Source organism: Anoplopoma fimbria, chromosome 23, assembly GCF_027596085.1.
Source record: "Anoplopoma fimbria isolate UVic2021 breed Golden Eagle Sablefish chromosome 23, Afim_UVic_2022, whole genome shotgun sequence".
NCBI classification, from domain to species: domain Eukaryota; kingdom Metazoa; phylum Chordata; class Actinopteri; order Perciformes; family Anoplopomatidae; genus Anoplopoma; species Anoplopoma fimbria.
The window spans coordinates 16,091,268-16,115,487 of record NC_072471.1 but is presented as its reverse complement, the minus strand read 5'-3'; the positions used below and the strand labels follow the sequence as shown (position 1 = coordinate 16,115,487).

Below are 24,220 nucleotides of genomic sequence, written 5' to 3'. Positions count from 1 at the left end.
TACAAAGGAATATCTCACATTTTGCAAAAAATCTAAATCTAAACTGTATTTTTCTTTAGCTAGAAAATCCGAATTCACATCTTTAGGGGATTTAATCTTACCACTGCAGTGTAAATTTTTCCCCATCAAGTTCCACAATACCAGGTGGTGGTTGAGTGGATTGAACCTGGACCCTCGTTACTGAAAATTTAAGAAGAAAACATTTAAGGTTAAAAAAAAGAAGAGTTAATTCTTCTGCATAATTGATTCAATGCCAAAAGCAAGAGAATATGTTCCATTTATCCATGTTTGTAACACTCCCGAGGGTGTCCACTAGATGTCAGCAAACTAATAACTTTCCAGCCCTGTGGAGCACACTGACAGAACACAGATGGATACTTCCAAGGTCAGGTGGGTTTAGCTCCCACCAATGGACACCTGTTCATTCACTACTCATGCTGTATGAGAGAATAGGAATCTGATTCCGTTGTCTCTCCCAACCATGATATACAGTACCAGTCAAAGGTTTGGACACACCTTCTCATTCAATGGTTTTTCTTTATTTTATTTTTTTTCTACATTGTAGATTAATATTGAAGACATCCAAGCTATGAAGGAACACATATGGAACTATGTGGCAAACAAACAAATGCTCAACAAACCAGAATATGTTTTATATTTTAGATTCTTCAAAGTAGTTGAATGAGAAGGTGTGTCCAAACTTTTGACTGGTACTGTAGGCAGGAAAACACTTAAGACGCACTTAAGAAAGAGAAAGAGCTAAAACAAAAGATGTTAATTGTCTTGGTGGTCTTCAGCTCCCACAGATGTCATCAATAACTTGTCAGTGCTTAAACGTTCAACCTTAATCTAGTCATCTTTTTAACAGTTGCAAAAATGTTCATCACAGGAAAAGGTCATTCAGACAGGACTGGATACCAAACAAACTGGTGGAAAACAACTTATAGCGAAGGATGCAGCACAGTGCTCCAATGGCTCAGCAGCAACGAGTTAGTGGCAGTGATTCTGTATTTGTTACTACTAGAGTCAAAAGCAGACCTTGTTTGGCCCTTTATTGGGTTTTGTTGACATTGATTTGAATGGAATGATTTGTATTATTTACATGGCTTTAGAAATACCACTACCATCCTGGTCAGAATAAACAAATGTGTGATTTTATAGTAATGTGAACGATTTTGAAAAACTTAATTTACCCTTCACAAAGTCCCACCCCCTCAAACGCAAACTGGCCAATCATAGCGTAACATCATAACTCCGAGAGGTGGGAAGGAGATACACATTTCCAAAACAATATATATTTCTGTTAATCCTGGGGAGTCATCATTAACAGAGTACATTAGCACATCATTAATTACTGTTAGCACTTCTATGCTACGCTAGCCACTGAAGATATATGTATAGAATGTATACACGCTACTTTTGCTTAATGATTGTAACAGTAAATAAATACCTACCCGACTTTACAGGAACAGTGTTGTTCCTTAATTTCATTGATCTCTGTCTTGATCACCGGTAGCTTTAGCTTCTACCTTTATCCGTTTAACCCGTTTTAACTGCTGAATCAGTTTGACATCCTGGATATACCTTCAAATACATGTTTTCCTCTCTGAAATCGCCCATCCGTTTTTCAGGGAGTGCAGTTAATGACAGTGTGGGTTCAATGTTAGCTCTGACAGCTTGACAGAGTAGCAGCAATGGGAAGGTAAATTGTAGATCCAGTGTCACATAGCTTTAAAGTAATACTTTAGTGAAGATGGAGTATATTACAGATTTCCATTGGACCATAAAGGTTTAGAAAAAAATTCAAAGCTATGTTTATTCCCTACAGTGTGCCCAAGGTTCAAAGTTGACACATGAAATCCCTTCAGCGGAGTGAGAGATTATGTGTGACGGACAGACACTCACCAGGCGCTGCTGCTCCCTGCACGGCTGCAGGAACCTGCTCCACCAGCTGTGGTCGAACCTCGGCTGCCTGGTCGGCGCTGGCCTGATGCTCGATCAGTCGCACCGCCGTCAGGGCGTCGGGTCCAAACGTGTGAAGGTCAACCGATACTAACCGCACCAACAGGTCTGGACCGGGGAAAGAGGAGAAGGAAGACAGCACAAAAGGATGATCACTGGGGAGCCTGGGCACATATCCGCCATTTAGCAGGGAACGCAACCAGATCCTTTATGATTTCAAAGGCAGAGGGAAAGCATAAGGCTGAATTGACGGCGTTTAAAACCAAAATAAAGAGTCATACCTATGCTATGGTCGACAGAGGCGATCTTGCTGCAGGGAATCTCTCCGAGCTGGGCCAGCAGGTAGAGGACCTCCAAGGAGGCCATGAGGAGCATGAGGTCAGGCAGCGTGAGGAGCATTATAACCTCCCTGTACGAGTCCTGGTCCACATACTCACAGATGAGCACGCCGTTGTCCTCCGCCTTGCTGAGGTTGCCCAGAATTTCCATGGCTATAAACGAGACATGCATTTAATTTATGAAGTTCCACACATCATACTGACACCAGGAAGTCACCGTAGTGGATCGCCAGATAACTCACCCCTCATTTTGAGAAACCTGTCCCTGGACATCAAACATTTGGTGATGGTGTGAAAAATCAGATGAGTCGTCCGAAAGTCAACGGGATCCAGCTGGAGCTAAAATAAATCAGACGAGATTCATTCAACAATCCGCAACAACTAATGTACATACTAGAAGCTTTTGTCTTTGTCATTTAAACACCTATGACAATAAAACCTGACATGAATAATAACTATTTTATTGTTTATTTAGCAGGGAAAATGTACACTCCATATAATATACCAGATAAATCTAAAAGGCTATTTCCATCTGTAGTCCCCGGGCAGAGGCGGAACCACATTGAACCAAACAAAAGCATGCCCCGTTGCTATATTTTTAAGCCGCAAGTTGGCCACAAGCCAAACCACAGTAATTCCGTCGTGACATTATTGATTTGTGTTCTTGGTGGCAACATAAAAGCAACCAAAACGGGTGATCTAGTGGTAGTTATGTTATAACAGAAGGCTTTGCAGTATCATATCTGAAAAAAGTGCTAACCGGCCTAAACCCAACCATCCAATTAATGGCATCAAAGGCTTAACTGATGGTATCAGGGACCCTATGCATGCAGTTTCTAAAAATAGACGTTGGCTCATCTACATGCATCTTATAACAATAAATGTGAGATGAAAATTCAAGCGAGAGCATGTGGTACATTTCTTACTCTGACGACTAATTTTCCACTAACATTATCAACGTTGGCCATTTTAAGACTTTTTCTTCTTAGTTGGACTAGAAGGTTTGAGATCAATGTATATCTGTAACAGCTAGAAACTGTGATAATTCATGGACAAAGAAATACATAAAACTTGATCTGAAAAACACTTTGCTTGGTAGTGAACACACCATCTGGCAGACATAGACCTCATTTGTTATGAAACTACGTACAGCTACAGCTGATTGTGTTTCTAAACATAGCAAATGAACATAGCAGCAGTGTGTAATACAGTACTCAGATTACTTTTTTGCTGGAACGAGCAGACATGTTTGTTTTTGAGCCGGACTTGATCATTTCATTAATAATTCATCAGATTTTATAAGCGGGGCATCTAAGCCAACTAAACATTGTTTATGCTGACAAAATCATCTATGATCTATGCAAGCGGAAGCAAGAGCAGATGAACAGAGTTTAATCCATTCTTTTATCTTCTGCTCTTGTGTTTTTTGGTTCTGTAAAGCCTGGGGGAAAAAAAGATTCTCAAAACTCTTCAAATACTGAGCATCACCACTCCAACATGTAGAGGAATCTAAAGTGGTGGCTAGTTACTGTTGCTATGCTATGAATGGACAATTGCTGAATAGTGTAATACTAAAGTTTACTTTTCCTTTAAATGAAACTGATGTCATACATAAACTAAACTGAACCAATTCAGAAATGGTGGCTAAAAGACAAGACTGTTTACGGTTGGCAAAAAGTTTTGGCTGAGAGCCCCAAACAGCTAACAGTGGACCAACCTCGGCAGCCACGTTGCCCAACGTGTCGAGTCCAAGCTGTCGGAGTGAGATGAGGTTACAGTGGGCACAGAGCAAAAGGAAGCGCAGGCACGTTCGGTTGGCCGCCAGCAGCTTGACGTTGGCCTCCTCGAAGGAGAGGTTCCGCAGGATAACGGCAATCTGCAGGACCCGCTGGGCCTCCATGTCATTGATGCCCTGGTTCCGCGGCGGGTGGAAGAGGCTCGGCCAGCGCTCCTCGCTCAACGTACCATCTGCAAAGAGAACTGCTTTTTTTTATTGATTTGATTTATCATGAGGAGGTGGAACATTTCTTCTACTGGTGCGTTCTTTTTCCACATGGTATGTGCTTTTACTTATTGTTTAAAACCTTAAGTCTTAAGTTTGGCTGGGTTAAAAACAACAGCACACTTCTCACTCACAGGTATTACACAAGCAAAACTAAAAGCGAAATCGCAGTAAACAAAGCAGAGCACACGTGTGCCTTTCACAGCATTGGAAGTGTCAATAAATACACAGTGGGAGCATACAGGTTCGCTTGTATTGCTTCCTGTGGCTTTTAGCACCAAGCGTGTTTTACCTTGTGTTGGGCTGTTCTTGTCCCAGATCAGCTCCCGGACTTCGACGTCCTCCACCACCTCTTTCCAGAACTGCAGAAGAACAGCAGCTGTTAGCATTGAACGGATAATAATAATAATAATAATAATAATAATAATAATAATAATAATAATAATAATAATAATTCGAACCCAGTCAAAATTCAGCAATAGTAAAGAACGGAAACTATCATGTCTCACTCACTACCCAGGATTCAACTTAACCGCTTTAAAAAAATATATTATAAATCTGGCTGATGATCCGCTATAAGTTTCTCGAAAAAAATAAAAACATGATAAAGTTATAAAGATACCTTTGCCCAATACAACTTTTTACTTAATGGAGCTTGAACGTATCATAATGTAACTCAATGCAACCTCTGTGCGTTAGCTGTTAGCTCCGTTATTTAGCCGAGCAGGACTGTGCTGTCCTTCGGCTGCTAACAGCTAACGTTAACTAGCTCTCCTCCTGCCGATTTCAACGCCAATTTTTTATGTTCATGTAGCGGCGCCTCGGGGATGACGTTAGTCTCGAGTCCTGATCATATACCTACTGTAGAAAAATGTGTAATGCAGCATTTTCTGAATTTGGATTTGGTACCAAAGTACTGGTTGTAGTGACATCCCTACTCCATACTTTCAAACGTCTTCAGCTCAAACTGACACTGACTCAAATTACATCAATTGAGGACATAAGTCACAAAGCTCCCTCTGGAGCCACATAAGGATTGACACAACTTGTTTCACATATGGAGCAGTACTCCTGAACACCTCGAAACAGATATTGACATTGTTCCCCTTTGATGTAGCACCAGCACCGCTATATTGTTAATAATTCTTTGGGAATTTTACCACATCTCTACCCACAATCATGAAAACTTGCACTGTGCTATTTAGATAATCGGAGTAGGAGAGCAGCCTTCCCCCAGACGCAGGTCAAAGAGTCATTGAAAGAGAGACTTCTGTTGGCTGACTGTAAACCTCGGACAGCGGCCATAAAAAAAAGCGCAGGGGATAAATGAAATACTACATTGCATTCTTTCCGAGTCATGTCTTTACTTCTCATGCATGATCAAAGTGATCTGACCTCCATTCTGATTTAAAAACTCTCTCAGAGGAAAACTGCTCTCTGAGGCTCCTCTGTTGGGGAAAAAAACGCAAGATAACAATCTTCACGCTGCGAAGAGTGAAACAGATGCTTTGTGGCTGTCTTAGCGAAAGCAGTATTTAATATATATATAGAGAGAGACCAAACCAAGAGACACATTTAGATTGAAGGCATACAAAGGTCACACAAATAAAAGACTCTTATTCTACTTTACCCTGACAAAGTCCCGGGAGGTTTTCTCCTTCCAGTCCGTCCCGAATACCGCGGAGAAGCTGGCTAGCGCTACGGGGGGCAAAGAGGGAGAGTTAGAGTATAATCTCAGTTGAGTATTATTTGTCTCTATTCCCTTGTTCTATAATTTCCTCTTGATAAATTATGAGAACAGAGGACTTTTGATCCTAGAACAAAGAGTTGAGAGAGCAGGCAGCAAATTGGGCCGCAGAATAAAAATGAAAACTTCCTCAAAGTCAAGAATTCTCTTCGGATATCTTAAATCAAACTACAGATTTCAACAGGTATTATCTACACTAATTAAATGTACAGAATTAACTGTCTCTGTAGGCTGGAGCTCTAATGTGTGCGCAACCGCTTTCCAGCTTCATATAACTTTTCTACTCTAGAGAGCACAATCCAAATGGTAACGTACAGTCGTCAAAGACACCGGCGTGTGCCAGCAGCAGCGTGACCAGTTTGGGGTCCTTGTCCAGCTGCATGGCGTGCTTGCTCTCGTTGGACAGCAGCGTGCAAACGTTAACAGCAAAGTCCACTTCGTTGGGTAGGCCCGAGAGGAGGGACAGCACCAGTTTGTTGTAGTCACACGGCGGAACGAAGTCTGAGGACAGTCCATAGCTTTGGCGGAGATAGTCTGGAGGAGGAAAAGAAAGCGCATCTCAGGGTTACTTCACATGTTCAATAATGAAATCTGGCATTTAGGCATCAGTGAGGGAAGAGAAATGTCTAGAACTTCAGGTCTTCTATATTGACGCGCACCCACTTAAACAGTTGCTGGACACGTGGCAGCAGCACATTTTAAATAAATTGTTGCCATTATATTGCAGAATATCAATTTTTCATATAAAATGGTTTTTTTTCATGCAAACGTAAAGGTTTTCCAACATGCAGCTCATGAATTTTAGTTTGAGCAGGTAACAAATCTCAACACGTTGAAAAGTCCTCAATAAATGTCTGAAAATAGGGAAGAAACATACAGTATGTTGTATTTAAAGCCAAGAAAAAGGCGTTAAGCCTCAGACATGCTTGGTTGGTGGCCGTTATGCACCATAACAATGTTCGAAAGGGGTTCAATATAATTTGGCTGTCTTTGTAGATGGCTTCTATAAAAAGGCAAAGGTGGATCTGCTCGAACAACCTCTCTTCAAAACAAGCATCTCCTTTGTTATCTCCTTCTTGGCAAACTAGCTAGACGTGCGTACGCCACCAACTGGACTGGAGTGTGGAACCTAACTGGATCATACTATGCGTACAGTCACAGATTTTGGCCTGCATGCCGACATCCACATATAATCCTCTAGGACACGAGCGGATGACAATATTTACGTCATGCAGCCCAAAACTGACCCTTGTAGAAAGTATGACCTTTAAGTTACTGCCCATCAAAACAAAAGCTTAACACCAATTGCTTTAATGTATATAGTGGACTGTTAATGATGTGAAATATAAACCATCATGGCATTTTGCCTGAAAACACTCGTCTCTGGAGGAGATGAAGAAATGGAGAAACACTTCCTCAACGAAGAGGATTTTAAATAATCGTTGCATCATGTGAAGCAGTAGAGCTGGAGAGTAAAAGCCACTTTGGTACTGCTGCCTCTGCACTTCTTCAGCCAGTTTAACTCGGATTTATCTCTCCTTTAACAGAGTTTAAGCAAACCAAATGGGGCGTAGAGTTGTTCCGTGAAGGCTGCTTTTATTCCAAATGAGTTTGATGAGCCGCGACATGTGTGACTGAGGAAACGTGAATGTTCTCCAACTTTTAATTGTGTTTGTCTTCGACTCGGTCCACCTCCGTGATGGGCTTTCATAATTAAAAAGACTTCTAATCCTAAAGAGCGGGGAAGGAATCATGACTCGAATGGTATTCAACAGCTCTAAATGACAGATGATCCGGTCTGTGAGAGCGCAGTCTTTTCCGTCAACAAAGCCCTCGGTTTTTTTCTCCCGTCCTGTTGGATTTTCTGCCATCAATCATTCGTGTGCATAGGCTGTCGTTTTTTTCCGTAACGGTGGATATTTCAATTTGGTGCAGGATCTTTAGGAGACTGCTGCCTCTGGGAGCCATCGTAAAGCACAGAGGAGTCCCGCTGAGTGAATTTGATTTCCATGCTGAAAAAGGTTTGTGCAGGCAAATGGGATTCAGCAGAGTTGCTATTAGAGCGGCCACAGCTCCATTCAAAAACCTGCCAGCTGTCTGCTCCTGATTTACACTTGCAGTGAGCCAGAGGTGCTGAGGACTGATGAGCAATATTTGAGAGAGATGTTTCTATGAGCGGAGTGGATCAAACTCCGTTGCGGGCCTACGATTCCAAAACGTGAGGAGACAACAGGGAAGACCAAAGCTCAGCGGGAGAGATTTGCAGACCAAATGTCAAATAGTTAACCATCACTGAACCTGCAAAGCCATCATAGCGATATTTCAGACTGGTTGTCCGACTACATTACAGTTACCTCTAGATTTCAGAGCCGGGGGTACAGACAAGAATTATGGAACCGTAATAGTCCCCAAAAAATCTGATAAAATCAATACCAATGCATACGTCGGAAGATAGGTGACAAGAAAAAAACATTACAGAAATGCCAATCTAGGTTTTCGGATAATTAGGAAACGGCTCCACTTTTGGTCTCCACCAACTCCTGAAGAGAACATCTGGCTTAACACACCACAAAAACCATCCCTGTCAGCGCTCCCTACAAGAAAAGCATTAGTGATGCATAACCAGTTAACCTACATTAACAAGCTTTCAAAAAGAGTTGAAAAAAACAAAAAAACTCATTGTGTTCTTCAAAGTCCAACTCATCTGGGTAGTGAATGAGGAAAAACGCACAAGCCACAGACAAAGCTCAGCGCTGTTTGTCTCGTGTCCTTTGCAAGCCCCCGGTCATGTTGTGGAGTCTCTCTGCTCAGCAGGCAGACGGCTGGTTTGTTAGAAGAAAAAAAAAAAAAAAAAACAGCCTGCGACTAAAAAAAGGCTGCAGGCTCCGAGGGAAAGCCAACAAGTGCTTCCCTCCTTCCCCCTCATCAATAACTGCCGTCAGAGAGCGGTCTGCGCTACGGCGCCGGCGGCTAATGGAAAGCTTCCATTCACTGCGCGTGAGCCGGGGTCAGACAATACAGACAAGAGGTCAGGCCTGAAGTCTGAAGTATAATGTGGTTACTCAGAGGCGGCTCTTTGATTCAGTTAAAAAAGTTACAACAAGTTTACTTAGGTTTGCGTAGGCAACTTCGGAGAAAAAATAAAATAAAGAAAAGGAGGCATAAACAATGCATTTGCATGCTTCACAGCCTTGATTTAAACACAGCAGCGCTCAGCAAGGTGAAAGCTGAATTAAATGAGTCACGGTGTAACAGAAGTGATAAATGTGGAAGTACAGGAGTACAAACGGCAGAATGCTCAGCTGTGGCAGGGGTCCTCGGCCAGGTCAGATAAAAAAACTCCAGTCATTTCTCCTGATTGTTCAATAGTTTGTGCCGCAGAGCAACATGAGCACCTCAGTGCGTAATGAGTACAGATCACCATGGAGATACGCGCCAAGAACAGCAGGTAAGACAAATAGCCAAGGACTTTTAGAAAAGAACAGAGCAAAAATAAAAGGACATGTACCAACAGAGAAAGAAAAAAAAAAAAAGAAAAAAAACCTTGTACATTTTAGATGACGCAGTTATTTGTATTAGTTTAAATAGGATCAATCTAGCTTTAACTGGTTGAAGGAATAGTTTTAGGTGGAGCAGCAACAACTAGTCGATGAAAATGATAAAATTTGATAATAAAAAAAATAATTGGCAACGGATTTCATTATGGACTTGTTGGGTCTATTTTGATGTGAAGCTGTGTCACAAAGCGGGCTCTGTTGCTTAAAAAATAAAATAAAAAGACATTTTGAAACACGACGGAGGTGGAGAAAAACTAGTATTTCATACTACAGAAATACTCTGTAGTATGGGAGCACTTCACATTAAATTTGAGCAAAAAGCACATTAGCTGTAATCTATGTCAAACCAATCTTGCATGGCACAGAACATCAGCTGATCACTCATTACAATGATGGCAATTGAATGATTAAGTGATTTCAAAGTGAACTTAATTTGCTGACATTATTGCAGAGTGAGATATTATACTGTAACTCAGTAGTGAGCAAGGACAAATAACTAAAACACAAACAACTAAGCACTGTTGAGTTTTAAGTAAATTGTTTCATTAGCCGCACTTCGACTTTCTCTCTCTGTTGTGTTTCACGTTTTTTTTATATATATTTTTTTATTTTCACAGCTTAGGTCTGTTCAAGCAGTTAAAAAATATATAAAAAAATACCTGTTTCTGTGCACTTAATAAAAATGAATTATGTTGTTTCGCATGATGTATAGCATACATTCAGGTTGGTTATTTTTGTGGATAACATAAAATAAAATAAAAATGTATCCTCTCTTTGAAGAAATAATCCACATATTACTCGCTTATAAAAAAACAGTTGTGAGTTGCAGCCCTAATTTGGGGAAACACACACATTGCTCTCTTGCCAAGAGTTTGATGAGGAGATCGATACCACTCTCACCTCCACACAGTAAATATGTAGCCTGATAGCTTAACTCTGACCAAAGGTAACAAAGTCCTTCTACAAGCTCCTCTAAAGCCCACTGATTAACATGTTACAGAGTTTTTAAAAACAAAGTGGCAAAATGGCAATTCAACATTTCCTGAGACGTTACGCCTGCTTAACAGCACATAAACACCTGACATGTTTTCATTTACACACAACGGTGGATTTCCAAACAGTTGGATGTTTTTCTGCATTTTATAAAACTACAACAGACATTTAAGCTATTTGAACATTCATTAAAACTCGCAATCAACGCATTTTTGTCCTTTATATTCTCAAATTCTTGTGAAATAAAAATCGACCCTCGACAAAATCCTTCCAAACAATCGGCTATTGTTGAGGCACATTTCTATGCATATGCTCAACCTGCGCGCTGACCAGTTTACCATGAATCTCACACAGCTCAGATGTGGTGCTGCTACGCTGTGATCACATCGTTGTTACAATGGAGCGTTCAAGTTGGCCGAGAGAAAGAAAGAGAGAGAGAGACGGGCTTCAAAGAAGAGGAAGCGAGACAGAAAACAAGAAAGGATGCAAACAGAAGCAGAATCCATGTTCCTGATGCAGAGACGTGACCCAGACAGAAACCTAGAGTTGAAATTGTGAACACAGACAGAATATGAGGAAGCGTTTGGAATAATAAGCACACTAGAAGCAGAGTTTGTGCCTACCTGATACAATGTGTTGCTGGTAGTTGTAAGAGCTGGGAATTGCACCGATTGGAAGAGAGACTTTGGGATTCCCCGGCTGCGCTTCTTCATCATCCTCGCCGAAGTGGTGGACTTTCTCATACTTCTCCAAGTATCTGCAGAGCAAGAAAAAAAACAAACAAAAAAAAACAAACAGTCGATGAGCCATGACTTTTTTGCACTTACTTTCCTTCCAAGACTTTAGGTGTTGTTTTTTTTTTTAATTATTATGCAGAAACATTTCCCTTGCCTTGAAGTTAATGCAGTGTTCTTTCTCTGTGATACCGAGTATAAATTCCTTACAAGCCACTGACAGTCAGTTTATTTTGAAATTCTAAGTGACAGTTTATATCAACTAGACACTAAGAATAAGAGATGCACCAAACAATCAACCATAGGTTGGCAGTCGGCAGTCCTATATAGACTATTTCAAATGCATTCCATTGCTAGGCAACACTGTGGCTTTGTGTTTACTTCCTGTCAGCTTGTGTCATTCATATGCAGTGCAACAAGAAACAAACCGGGACACATTTGGAATGTTTACAACTGTGAAACGTTCTATATCCGGGCAAATTTACACACGTGTGCCGCGTGAATGTTTTACTCCTCGCACACAGCGGCACAGACAGTAACGCCAGAGCCACAAACGCATGTACACAAACACGCGCACACACCCATTACTTGGTCAGTGCTGGATCTCTTCAGCGTGTGTGAGAAATACATAAAGCGGACATTTAATTTTTGCAGTAACCTGGAACCCTTATTTGGAGATTTGTCTGAGGTCCTGTTATTATTGCTGTTTTGGATAACAAAATAATAATTATAATAGTCATTGTTTCATTATGAACATACAATTGAATTTCAATGTTCATTAAAAGAACAGTTGCAAAAATGTTTGCTTATCCTCCCAATTATAGTTCTTAGACGGAAAGGGAATCGGAATTCTCAGATCCAACTTTATAAAATTGCAAATTTGCCAAGAAAACTGCAATCAATGCATTTTCAACCAAAATTTATTTTTGACTAGAAAATGTTTGCTCTGAGACGGACTAAACTAATTCTTTCTCTAGTTTAGCACGGCAAATTGAAACAAAAAATGTCAAAGTACTGATAAATGTAGCCCCCGAACTCCTTAGCTCCAAGTCATGGTGCTACCGTCATGTTTTCTAACATGATATAGAAATGTACTTGAATTTATATTTAAATCTTTTGATGTGATTGGAAACCTCACAAATAAAAACAGCTGTCTCAATCTCTAGCGATGTTAAAATTATAAATCGCTTGAAGATTCTGCATCAAAACTCGTTCATTTTGAATTTTAAATAATTTATTAGAAATAAAAACTTCTTCACTGTGCAAAAAAGGATCTATAATGATAGATACAGAGAACATATAATGTTGAGACAAATAGGATGAATTCTGTTTAAGTTTAAACTAACTGTAAAGTGCTAAATAATATACAACAATAAATAGTGCACCCTATGTAAAGATAATCTATGTGCTGCCTTGAAGGCAATTCAATATGTTTTTCTAACAAACTCCAGCTTTCTCACGCCAATTTAAAGGCTACAGAATGGAAACATGTTTGAATTCACAAAACTGGACAAAAGCCATACAGCACACCCGTTGTGTCGTACCACTAATGTGCAAAACATTACATGTCCCACCCAGGGGCTGGAGGGAAAAACAACCTGTTGTTGATGCCAGACAGAATACTTAACAGAGTGTCACAGCCGTTTCAAAAGTAAATCACTTTTTGGTAGAGAAAGCTCTGTGACAAAGGCTCTGCAGCCGCACGTACTGCAAGGAGACCGTTTGCTGAATCAGCAAAACCCACACTCTTGCAAAATAAAGCATGACATTGGAAGTGGATTCATGTGAATTTATAGAGCATAAAAAGGACAATCAGTGTGACATCAGCACTGCAAGTCAAAAACGGTTCCTTTACCGCTTATGATTCATTAAAAAAAAGAAAAGAAAAAAACGTCTGGAACAACAAAACCACACAGGCTCATCAGCTGAAGGAATTTAAAAGATTCCATGGTAACCCAATCAAACTTGAAACTACAAAACGGATGAATGAGTGTGTATGTGGCATAAGCAGTGTTAGCAACCATGACTGAGAGACAAAGAGAGACACCTTAAGACACCTTAACAGCATAAGAAGAGACTTCACAGCAGCTCCCATATAGTCATCCTGCAGAGTACACCTTTAAGTCGACATACACAAAGAGTGAATCCATCACATTCAGTGTAAATGACACAGTTCAAGAGTTTCATTGTAAAAATGCAATTTGATAGCTGCAACGTTGAGCTTTCACCTCGCTTTACTAGTTTTGGGAGCTTTTCCAGCTCGACAGAGCCCGTGGAAAATCACTTCCAGCAAGCCCGTGGTGCTTTCAAAGACTCAAAGGTGTTAAGTGAAGCATGATCCACACAGAAAGTGAGGCAAGAAAAAAAAAACAAAGAGCACCACACAGCATGAAATAAGCAGGTCTTTGCATGACAGGAGTGTCACCGCAAGCACAGAGCATTGGTCGGTGACATGGGGGAGTGAGATGGGACACATTGGAAAAACGAGTCACCCATCACTACACAGGGTGTAGATTTTTTAGGCGTTTCAATCCTTTAATCCCCCATCTTTCAGACGCTCACAGCTGTGGTCAGTTTGGCTTGTCGTGGAGGTGCAGGAGGTTGGGTTAGTTCAAGCCACTTTGAATACTATTATGTAAAACGGGGGTTATTTGACTAACGCCACTTCTGTTCTGAACATTGCGACAGCTTGTAGTAAAAACAAGGGAACCCGCTGCAACTCCCACAGCTGAGACCGTCGAGCAAAGAACTCCTCCTAAACCGCTTTCGAGCTCGCATTCTTGAGAAGTTTGCTTTTACTTGAGCGAAAAATATCCTCCTTGAGCATGCGTCTTGGATTTTAATAACAATGCAGAAGGACAAAGAAAAACACACTAGATTGCGCGGTTAAAATACCTCAGCAGCGATACTGTGGCTGTGAGTCACAGAGCGAGCGAGCGGGAGTCTGTTACTGAATGATGCCCCGCTTGTTCATCGTGGCCGAGGTAATCCCCCGTCCGCTGGCTGCCGGGTGACACGCTGGACTAAAAATACACTCAGCCTTCATTTGTTGAGAGAGAGAGTGGGAGTGAGGGAGGAATGGGAGAGAGAGAGTGAGAGGCCCCAGCCCCAAATGCAGCGTCATCAACCGCTGTCTGGGCACAAGCAGGGAAAAAAAAAAAAAAAAGGGGCTGCGGGTAAAGACAGGTGGGGGTATGGGAGGGGGAGAAGGGGGTGGGGGGTTGACTGCAGCTGCTCATGTCTGCACTTCCCCTTTTTTCACACACACATGATAAGAGGAACATCAATTCCGACCCCACCTCCACACCTTGAGTAGCACGCAACTACCCACCCAAAAGAAACCACCATCGTTCTGTCACCGCTAATACCAAAACACGCTTTCCCTCCAAAATAAAACAAGTGCAAAAAAAAGGGTTGTGAAATCGACGAGACATGAGATAGACATCCGTTTGCAAACAGTCGCTGTCATCACTGCTACTGTGTAATTTACGGTCATCTGGATCACACCGCTGCAGTTGTGCTGCCGGCTTCCATTGCTCTCAGCAGCCCAAATTCTCTCCCCCCCCCCGTGTGGGAGTCCATTGCCCCCTGCTGGACACACACACCCACACACACACCCACACACACACACACACGATTTGCCAATAAGCACAGGATCGTTTGCCGAAGGTGGAGCCAGTCGAGGAAAATACTTTAAAAGCTGGATGACTGTTTGTTTTCTTGAAAGCAGACTTAAAGTCACACCTGAGCGTAGTATAAAAGAAGGGGACAGCATAACACACGGCAGAGCAACCTCAATGACCTGACTGCAACACTATCTCTGTGGTCGGCTGGTACTCCTATGACTCAAGTGCACTGTCGCTCAGCGGTTAGCAGCATATCCTGGGTTCAAACTAGGTATTTTTTTTCCAGAACATCGGCGGCAGCGGTGATTTGTGTCAAGGGAAAGATGTTTTCCTTTGAGTAAGATGGACTTTTGTGCGACTTCTATTCAGAGTGAAAGTACATTACCTCCGAAGAAATAAGCCTTTATGTATATTTAACCTTAACTAACCCTTTTATATTACTGATTTCTAGGAAAGTGGCAGTGAATCAACCTTCATTTCTCCAAAATATCAATCCTGAGATGACTAGCGTTTGCTAGTGTAATCAGACGATGTTTAAGGTTGCCCATCTGAAGCTGCTGTTCACCATTTCCCTTATTGTTTCACTGATCACTAAAAATTGTTATGCCATGACCCATGTGCCCAAAGACTTAAGTGGATGTTAGCTACCTAAATCTGTTGTCTTGAGTCACTCCAGTCCTGTAAATTGTGACGTTAATGGTTACAGTTTATGGGAATCTATGGTAACTTCAGGTGGCGAGCTAGCTCTCGCTATCAAGTTGTGAATTAAGCAGGTTGCACCAATGTCAGGGACATACTGAGAAGAAGAAAAAGACTACACTGATCTGTGTTCTGGGTTTGTTGACAAGGTGGTTGGAGGTAGTGGACAGGAAGGTGTTTAGATTAGGCTTTATTCAGGCCGTCCCTGCCAATGTAGCCTGGTTGCTAACGGTAGCCAGCGGGTAGCCTTCTGATGTCTGTGCTGAAACTGATTAATACACTGCGCTTTACTTGGAAGCATCTAGTGCCGACCGTCCACGGCTGCAAGAAAACCTTTTTTTTTTTCTTCTTTACATGCATGTTGATTACAGCACTCCTAAAAGTCCTAAAAAATTTATTGTTTTAATCATGATTTAATTTGTCTGCATTTAGAATGGAAATAATAAAATAAAGAAATATATATATATATATATATAAAAAAAAACACATATATACACACACAAATTAAATCACCCTGGATATCTTTGCTAAGTAATATGCTGTAAAGACAGATAAAGGACCCCTCCAAATGCACAAACAGGCGAGGACAACATAACCATGCCATTAAACAATCAGGGTGCACAACTTATCCCGTTGTTTTGGGCCTAGTTCTCAAATAGGACTTATGAATTGAAATGCTTTTCAGCACCAAGCTATTGGACAGAAGCCACCAAAGCTTTGTATATAATCGTGCGTGGCGCCGTATCGCGAGCCTCTGCAGTTGGCGCGCAAGCTCTGAGCACATACAAGTGTTTACGCGCCGTTTGACTACTGAAGAGCTGTAGCCTACATTACACCCACAGCAAACATTTAAACCATATCATCCATCTAATGAAACGGTAAAGCCAGATTCTAGGTCCACCCTCAAGTACAAGGCAGATGTAGCAATCTGCTAGTTAACAAGGAAACTGAGAGAAGAAGATTAGACTATCAGTGGTGGCCAACACTGCTGGAGGGCAGGTCGAATTACACACAGGCTGAAAAACACAAGTCTCAAGGGCTATTGGATGTTATCTTTGATAGCAAGTTTGCTCTAGCGCTCTTATTTTGTTAAGTCTCTTATTATGCTGCATGAAAAAAAGATGAAGAATCAGACACTGGCTGATCCACACAGCCTCGTCTTTATCCATAACTAGCCGTCATCGGAGCATCTCTGAAGTCTCAGCAGCAGCTCGGAAGAGGCGGGGAGGAATACAGACACGGCTAATGCGAGCCAGATCAAAGGCCACTTCATCCAGATGTTTCAGCGGGAGAGGGAGAGTCGCCTACCTACATACACAGGAAGCAGAGAGGGACCGACAGGAATGATGGCAACCGGAATAACCTCAGAACCAGGTGAGAGAGTTAACGCCGGCCGGGCAGAAAAAGGTAGTGTGTCTGTGGCGTTAGGCTGGGCAATAGTTCAACGTTTTTTTTTTTTTTTTCTTCTGAACAATAGAAACAAAAGGTATCACATGTTGTCTTAGACCAAATCAGGTGTGAAGGTATATAATCTGAAAAACAACACTTTTGACATAGCACCTGCACCTTTGCAGTTCTGCAAAATCAACTTCAAGAACTCCTTGAACACATAATTAGATGAGTAGACACATTATTAGATATAGTGGCTTCCGGGTGATTTCCAATGCCTGCAATACATTTTTAGTGATTGCCTGATCCAAGCTTTGTGTCTCTAACTTTTAACTAAAAGAAAGATTCACCATGCATTTGAACTTCTGTTTCTCTACAGCTGTTTTACTGAAGAGTTTCTCAATCTGTAGTTCCGAACAGGGTCACAGGAGATCTTTATGATTGATATAATTATACTTATTTGCCTTTTTTTTCTTTTCACAAGAAGTTTGAAATACTATGAGTCACTTGCAGCTGGCTGGAAAATAAAAAGGTGAAAAGTACATCATGCTCAAAATCACATGGCATCTAAAATACTGTCTAATTGCCGGGGTCGTGAGAATTCTGGGACCTAAAAGTGGGGCCACAAGCTAGAAGCGGTAGAGAAACATTTGCAGTTAACGCAGCAAAAAAAAAAAGTGAAGGATTCAAATATTTGCTGAAATGAGTCAACCTGTGAATCTGATTCCATCTGCTTCACTTTACTGCAAACAGTTTAGGTGACAGAGGAAAGTGCAGTGTGATTATTTCGCTGTATCGGAAGCAGCATGTTCTACTCTGAAAACAACAAAAATATGACTTGGTTGTTGGCGGTTGATTGAGCAGAAAGAGCAGTTAAAAAAGGTGGTTTGTTGTTTCTGTAATCGCCGCAGACAGCAGAAACTGTCCTGGGCTGCAGAGCCAGAAGCCTTACTTGCTTGTATTACAACATGGGGTTAAAACAGTGAAACCAGATATGTGCGCACTAACACTGATTAATCAAAACACCTTCAATAGATCACTGCTACATGCGCTCACCAAATCAAAGTCCAGTTCAAAAATGCCAATGTTATTCCTCACAAAAGACACCATATGCCGTGACATCAGAGAGCAACAATCCGGCAATATAAACTGTTAAACAAGGCCAGTTAAACTGTTTTCTTTTCCACACATTTCCAACCATGTGTACAAATCTCATCAAGACAATTTGTGCTACCAGAATAAAAGTCAGCGTGTTTTCTAGTTGTCAGTGCCTCCTGGGCCTGATTTTCTCCCGATGGGGATGCAGCGGAGAGGGCAAACAAAGGTTGGGCCAGGGTGTCCATCAGCTGACTTGGCTTCTGTGTTCAGCGTGCTGCAGTTTGGAAAAAGAAGTCAAAGACTCTAGCAACACCAGAGGCTCATTCCGAAACAACTTTAATTCACTTCTCAGAAGCGCGGCGCACGACTGAGATGGATGGTGTTTTAGTAAAAAAAGGACAAAAAAGTACTCTAGTTGCTCCACGTGGGTTGAGAGCTGAGAGCCCCAAATCATATGAAACGACTAATGGCAAAGGAAAAAGCGTGGAGATGTGTAAGAGTGTTGACTGAGAATTATCCAAATCAGTGTAGCCACAGGAACACTGGAAGCAGTTGCGGTAACTAACCCAATCCACTGAAAAGGAGTGCAGATGTCAAACATAAATGTATGTCCAATTATGGAAATGCAAAAAGGTTCTCTAGAGTCACATGAGAAGATCTGTTGAAAACAGGTCAGTCCGTGAACATTAAAAGTGTGGCTTTTATATTGTTATACTCGTCTTTTACATTTTTCCTAAATTCTTCCAACTTTAAAGCATGTTAATGGCCAGTTGAAGCTCTGGCCAATGCCCTTTTGCCAAGTTCACTATATTATTTAACACTTGCCCCTTTATATCAGCAATTGTATCGCTCTTGCACCTGAACGCCTCTCATTCAAATGTAAGTCTTTTGCTTCATTCTTGATAATGAAGCCAAAAAAAACAGAGCTGCCTTTAAGCCATGCCCTTAGCGTGCCGGCCTGATTTGCTGCCAACACTCTGATCCAGAGTGTGAACTCTTCCTCGAAGCTGGAAGGGAAACCGGCTCCGTTGGAGGGACTGGCGTCCAAACAGCGCTTCAACAGGTTGAAAATGAGCTGGAAAAAAACATTTTCTGGCAAGCTCTGCTCACTTATTACCGGGTGACATTCAGATATCAAGTAGACGGCAGCTGGAGCTGGCACAGAACTTGGGTGCTGCTTATTACTCTGCACTGAGTGGGAAGTGCTGAACAGAGGGAGCCACATCCAGTCGTCCGATTCATTCAAACAGGGAGACCGTCGTGTATCAGAAAAGTCATCCCTGCAGCAACGGAGTATCCTTCCTGCTTACTCATCTTAACCCCTCAGGTGTTTAAAAAAAAAAAAAAAAAAAAAAAAAAAAAAAAAACAACCACCGGGAGTTGTCTACTTGAAGTTGAAATTCCAGATTTCAAAAACGGAGCCAAATAACGTTATCATTAAATCTTACGCCATGCTGCTTTCAAGAAACTCAATCATCACCTACAAAAACACATATCTATAATTATTTCTGTTGGCAGGACAAAGTCTTTAAAAAATGCACATACAGCATAAAAAATTGCCCGGTTCCAGATGGTCATTCAACGGGATAAACAAGATTAACACATGATATCAGCAAACATCCAACCAGCTTAAGTGTCCTTGAGCGCCACAATGAATCTGAACCAGATCCCCTGAGCGCATATCCACCTTAGAACATGACCCCTGACCTTTCCTGGATGAGGGCAAAATGAAAATCTCCCCCCACCACCCAGTGATCTCATTATTAGTCTGCTAGTGTGTAGAAAAACTGGGTGGAAAAAAACAATTAATTTCTCTACTGTGTCAGCAAAACAGTAGCATGAGCGATAGTCTATTTATCAGCCTTAGTAGAGGCAGGACAAGTGTAGCCACCTGCTGCCTCTGACTTCCACCACAATGAACTGCCTCAGAAGAACTCTACAGAGAAGCTCCGGCGGCCGTCTGGCCATATTTAGCGTGTCGGTCGACTCGGCTGTCAGGTCTACCAAAAGATATAGTCACAGGTAATAATTACAGTGACGTGGCTGGTCTGAGTAACACATGTACAAATGTCTTTCCAAAGAATATTCACGATGTTTCTTTCTGCTCTGTCTTTTCACCTGCAGAACATGGTATTTAAAAACCACGTTCTGACTTAAAAATAAATAAAAGACACAGTTGTTGGCCAAACTCTGTCCGACTTTAAAATATTTTACAGGTTGAAAAAAAATCAGTTGACTTTCTGCGACTTTTGACACTCAAAACTAAGCCTGCTAGACAAAGACATGTATCTGGATATTAGTGTTTAAATGAGCCATTGAAGGTGAGTTCACACATTAAATCTGATCACAGATACTCAACACCTTTGCACTGCAGATACTTCCACTCAGACCTAAACAACCATCTAGTCAGCCAAGCAGACGATTACATAACCTCCTGCTTTAGAGCAAAAATGCTTTGTTAAGTATTCTGTCTATTACACTACATATGAGGCAGGTAAATAGTGGTTTGTGGCCACTGTGGTACCCAGAAAGACCTCCACCAACTTCAGCAGCACAAGATGCCTTACATGTGCCCGAGTTGCTCAGCCCCCTGCAGCCAACGCTGGTGTTTATCTCCAAACTTTTGAGGAGCAACAAGTCTCATCAGACGCGTGCAGTTGGCAATCAAAGGAGCTGCTACACTCAACAGCTTGCACCAATTTAGTTTAAAAAAAAAAAAAAAAAAAAAAAAAATGTTTTGGCCACTACTTATCCATCACTCAGCGACCTACAGTTGCCTGTAACACATACATGAGAGGCTGCTACAGAGGTGTAATCCCCTGCAGGCAGGTGCTAGTGATGGGAACAATCGTTGCATGAGGTGGAGAGGAGCAGGATATATATAAAAAAAAAAAAGAGAGAGTATGGAGAAAGCAGAGACCGCCAAAAAACCCACAAATGCCAGCTGTTGAGGAGGGCTGTGTTTCCACCCGACTCCTATCACCGGCAGCTGACTTTGTTGAGACTTATGGAGCCTGAATGTTACACAGGTTAGAGCGCACAGAGCTGCTCAATCAGTAGTGCTGTATTGAAACCCAAGTGCCCTGGGGCTACAACATTTTCAGAAAGGAATAACCACTATTAGTGTTTAGTTTGAGGTTCATCACAGACAGATGCTCCTTAGGGGTGTTCTTGAAAACTATGTTCCAGACTTAACAAAAAAAAAAACAAAAAAAAACATTTGGCCATTTAATTATGTTTCATAAAAGTAGGATCACAGTGTTCTTTCCTTGTGTGGAAGAGGCCAGCGAGTTAATCCACCATGCCTTGACAAACATACACACACCCCATTATGGACCCTGCTTTAATTGCACGCCATAATATCGCTGTCGTGCTGCTTCCTAGTAAAAGGGGCGCGCAGAGGCTGGAGGTCCCGCTGACTGCATCTCCACGTTTGTAAACACGTCCCACATGCTACCTGGGAGGAGGAGAGCTGCGTGGCCGCGCTACTCACCGAAGGTAGTACTGTTTTAAAGCAAATGCAGCGTTGGAGCAACTCCGTGGAAAGTTGAACTCGTCCCCGAGCTCGATCCACTGGTTTTTGTCAGAGACCTGGAAGGAGGATAAAACCAGTCCGTTAGGGAGACAACAGGCAACAACAATAACAAAAACAACAACAAAAAGAGCGGTTATTTGCAACCATCTGGTCGGCTACAGGTCCCCCCCCAATGAGGCCAATCATTAATCAATAACTTTCTGAAACTGCTGAAAATATCTAAAATAAAAATTTATTTTAAATGATCCAGCAGTGGCTCACATTTCGTATAAAGTCGTATAATTCTACTAATGTGGCCGACATACATTTACATTTGTCACAGCAGTAAGTACACCGACTCCCTTTAGGATATGTCTGTGGAGGCTAGCTAGCACTGCAGCTAACAAGCTAACTTGACTTTTTTATATTTTAGCCGTTAAAACCTCCCGAGTTTAAACGGTCGCCAACCGTCTCCGCCTGAACTCGAACGCTGCGGAGAGCCGTTGGGTTTAGGAGCCGTTTTTGTGAGCCGTTGGCTGCGGTCTCCACACGGGCCTGTGAGGCCTACACTGTGAGATTCAGCCATGAAGCCGAAGAAAGATGGCTATGGCGAGAGAGAGAGAGAGAGAGATACCAAGCGTCCCCCCCCCCCATCTACCGGTGAAAACACGGGCGAAGCGCTCCGTCCCACGCTACGGTGTTTCCCCGGGGCCGGGCTCCGTGCAGGTAATCGATGTTAAACGTGCCCGCTAATTTTGAGTCGCTCCCGACTGCACTCTGACTCCCGAGCGGTCGAGACTCTCAATTCAAAAACCACACAACAACACAAGCCACCACATTGCATAGAGATACATGGCACACTAGCACAAGGCCAACACCGACCCACGGACGGGCGGTGCGGAGGGGGTACACTTGTCCCGGACGGGGGGTTCCCGCACCGAGTTGTGGAGTCGGACAGCGGACAGCGGAGCGTGGAGAAACCCACTTTTAGTTCCCACTCACCTTAGCAAATCCTCCCAAAGAGACGACTCTGACATAGAGAGCATTCAGGTCCAGCTCTTTCCCTCCCACGATAGGAATCTTCCTAAACGGCGACCTGCGGGGCGGACACAAGAAATAAAGGCATAAACGTTTAAATAGCACTTCAGGTCGACGCGCCGTCCAACGCAATGCACATTTAAAGTTACATTTCTTGGGAATAAAGACGCCCCAATCTCACCCTCTGCTTTGGTGAAATTGCCGCAGCTCGTCCAGAAAAGCCTGTCCTTTCCTTCGCTGATCTAGTAGATTTTTCCCCGTCGAATTTGCCATTGTTTTTGCATGCAAAAACGGTTAAACCCCACTTCAGACGCTTCTTAAGACACCAAGGATCCCATACTCCGCCGGCGCTCAGTCATTCGCGAAGCTGAGTGTTTAAAAAGTTAAAGAAATAGCTGATAGCAAGAAGAGCGGCAGCTCGCTAATAAAGACTGATGCACACACAGAGAGCGAGCCCGCTTCAAGCCCGGACTAAGTTCCAGCGAACAGTCAGAAACACGACCGATTTACCGGCAGACCGGAGGCGCCATGGCTCAGTGTGGAGAATGAATGCTTTTGGTCGCGGTTGTATTCGTTTGGAGTGGTTTGACAGTGTGGCGCGGACGCGGCTCCGAGGCTACCAGCAGACTGTAGAGCGGCAGAGGACCCAGCTCTCAGACAAAAAGATGTGAAGGCCGCGGAAGCCCGGCCTGCCATGCGTGCAGCGCCCTCTGCGGCCACCGGCGGCACTGCGCCCTCCACAGCCGAGCGGCGCTGGAACAATAGAGACTGTTTTCTTTTTTAGGGACCGTCTGACAACTCGTTGCTCTGTTTGGAAAAACGGGTCAGGAGGTGCTTGGAAATGTCCCGTGGGGGGAGGGGATCACACTAATTAACATACTTCCCTTGTTATCCCAGCCGGGCGTGTAATAGAGGGCGACCCTGCAGTTGATTTTTTATATCTGTAGAAATACTACTTTTTTAGTAGAGCTGTCCTCAACCACACCAGTAGCCTATTAGTTAAACGACGATGGAGCATTTACAATGGGAAACAATCAATTTCATGCAAATACCATGCAGCCACTTAAAGCCAACACTGCAGGAAATAGTATGGTCTATTGACGTTTATTATTATCTTTGTGGTATATTAGGAAAAACATTTTACTCCTCAAATAAATAAATTTCCTTCATTTAGGGGGAAATGTGCCAAGTACCTCTATGATCATGATTAATGATGTTTACTTGTGTATTTATATTTTCACGACGGTCTAAAGGCTAATGAATATGTTTTTACATTCATGCATTTCCATTTAAAAAAAACCTCATCTCCTTGCATAGGTGGTCATGTGCATTATGACTGTCATACTTTCTCCAAACATATTCATTAAGTGACTTAAATAATCAGATATCTCTGTGTTTCATGCCATATTGAACAGTAATCTAGTGGAGCTGGGGTTTGAGCACTTAATTGAGAATGTGACACCAATTGAATGATTTGAAATTGATTTGGGATGTTTCGACATTAAATCCCAATTATCTTGCAA

The 24,220-nt window shown here is 42.3% G+C and overlaps 1 protein-coding gene across 2 annotated transcripts in view; it reads right to left on the bottom strand.

The window, feature by feature from the left end:
• The window catches only part of arid2 (AT rich interactive domain 2 (ARID, RFX-like)), a 33,491-nt gene extending 10,054 nt beyond the window's left edge, over window positions 1–23,437 (bottom strand). Inside the window, exons 1-12 of one of the 2 annotated variants that reach the window (XM_054624679.1) lie at window positions 22,879–23,437; window positions 22,662–22,755; window positions 21,639–21,736; window positions 11,223–11,356; window positions 6,365–6,583; window positions 5,933–6,000; window positions 4,595–4,664; window positions 4,018–4,280; window positions 2,543–2,639; window positions 2,244–2,453; window positions 1,906–2,070; window positions 102–180 (exon numbers count right to left, since the gene is read on the bottom strand). In XM_054624679.1, the coding sequence (XP_054480654.1) occupies window positions 102–180; window positions 1,906–2,070; window positions 2,244–2,453; window positions 2,543–2,639; window positions 4,018–4,280; window positions 4,595–4,664; window positions 5,933–6,000; window positions 6,365–6,583; window positions 11,223–11,356; window positions 21,639–21,736; window positions 22,662–22,755; window positions 22,879–22,970 (1,589 nt within the window). In that variant the 5' untranslated portion in view covers window positions 22,971–23,437. The remainder of the gene's footprint in view (window positions 1–101; window positions 181–1,905; window positions 2,071–2,243; window positions 2,454–2,542; window positions 2,640–4,017; window positions 4,281–4,594; window positions 4,665–5,932; window positions 6,001–6,364; window positions 6,584–11,222; window positions 11,357–21,638; window positions 21,737–22,661; window positions 22,756–22,878) is intronic. The other variant, XM_054624680.1, reaches the window with a different exon arrangement.
• Between the last annotated feature and the right edge of the window lie 783 nt (window positions 23,438–24,220).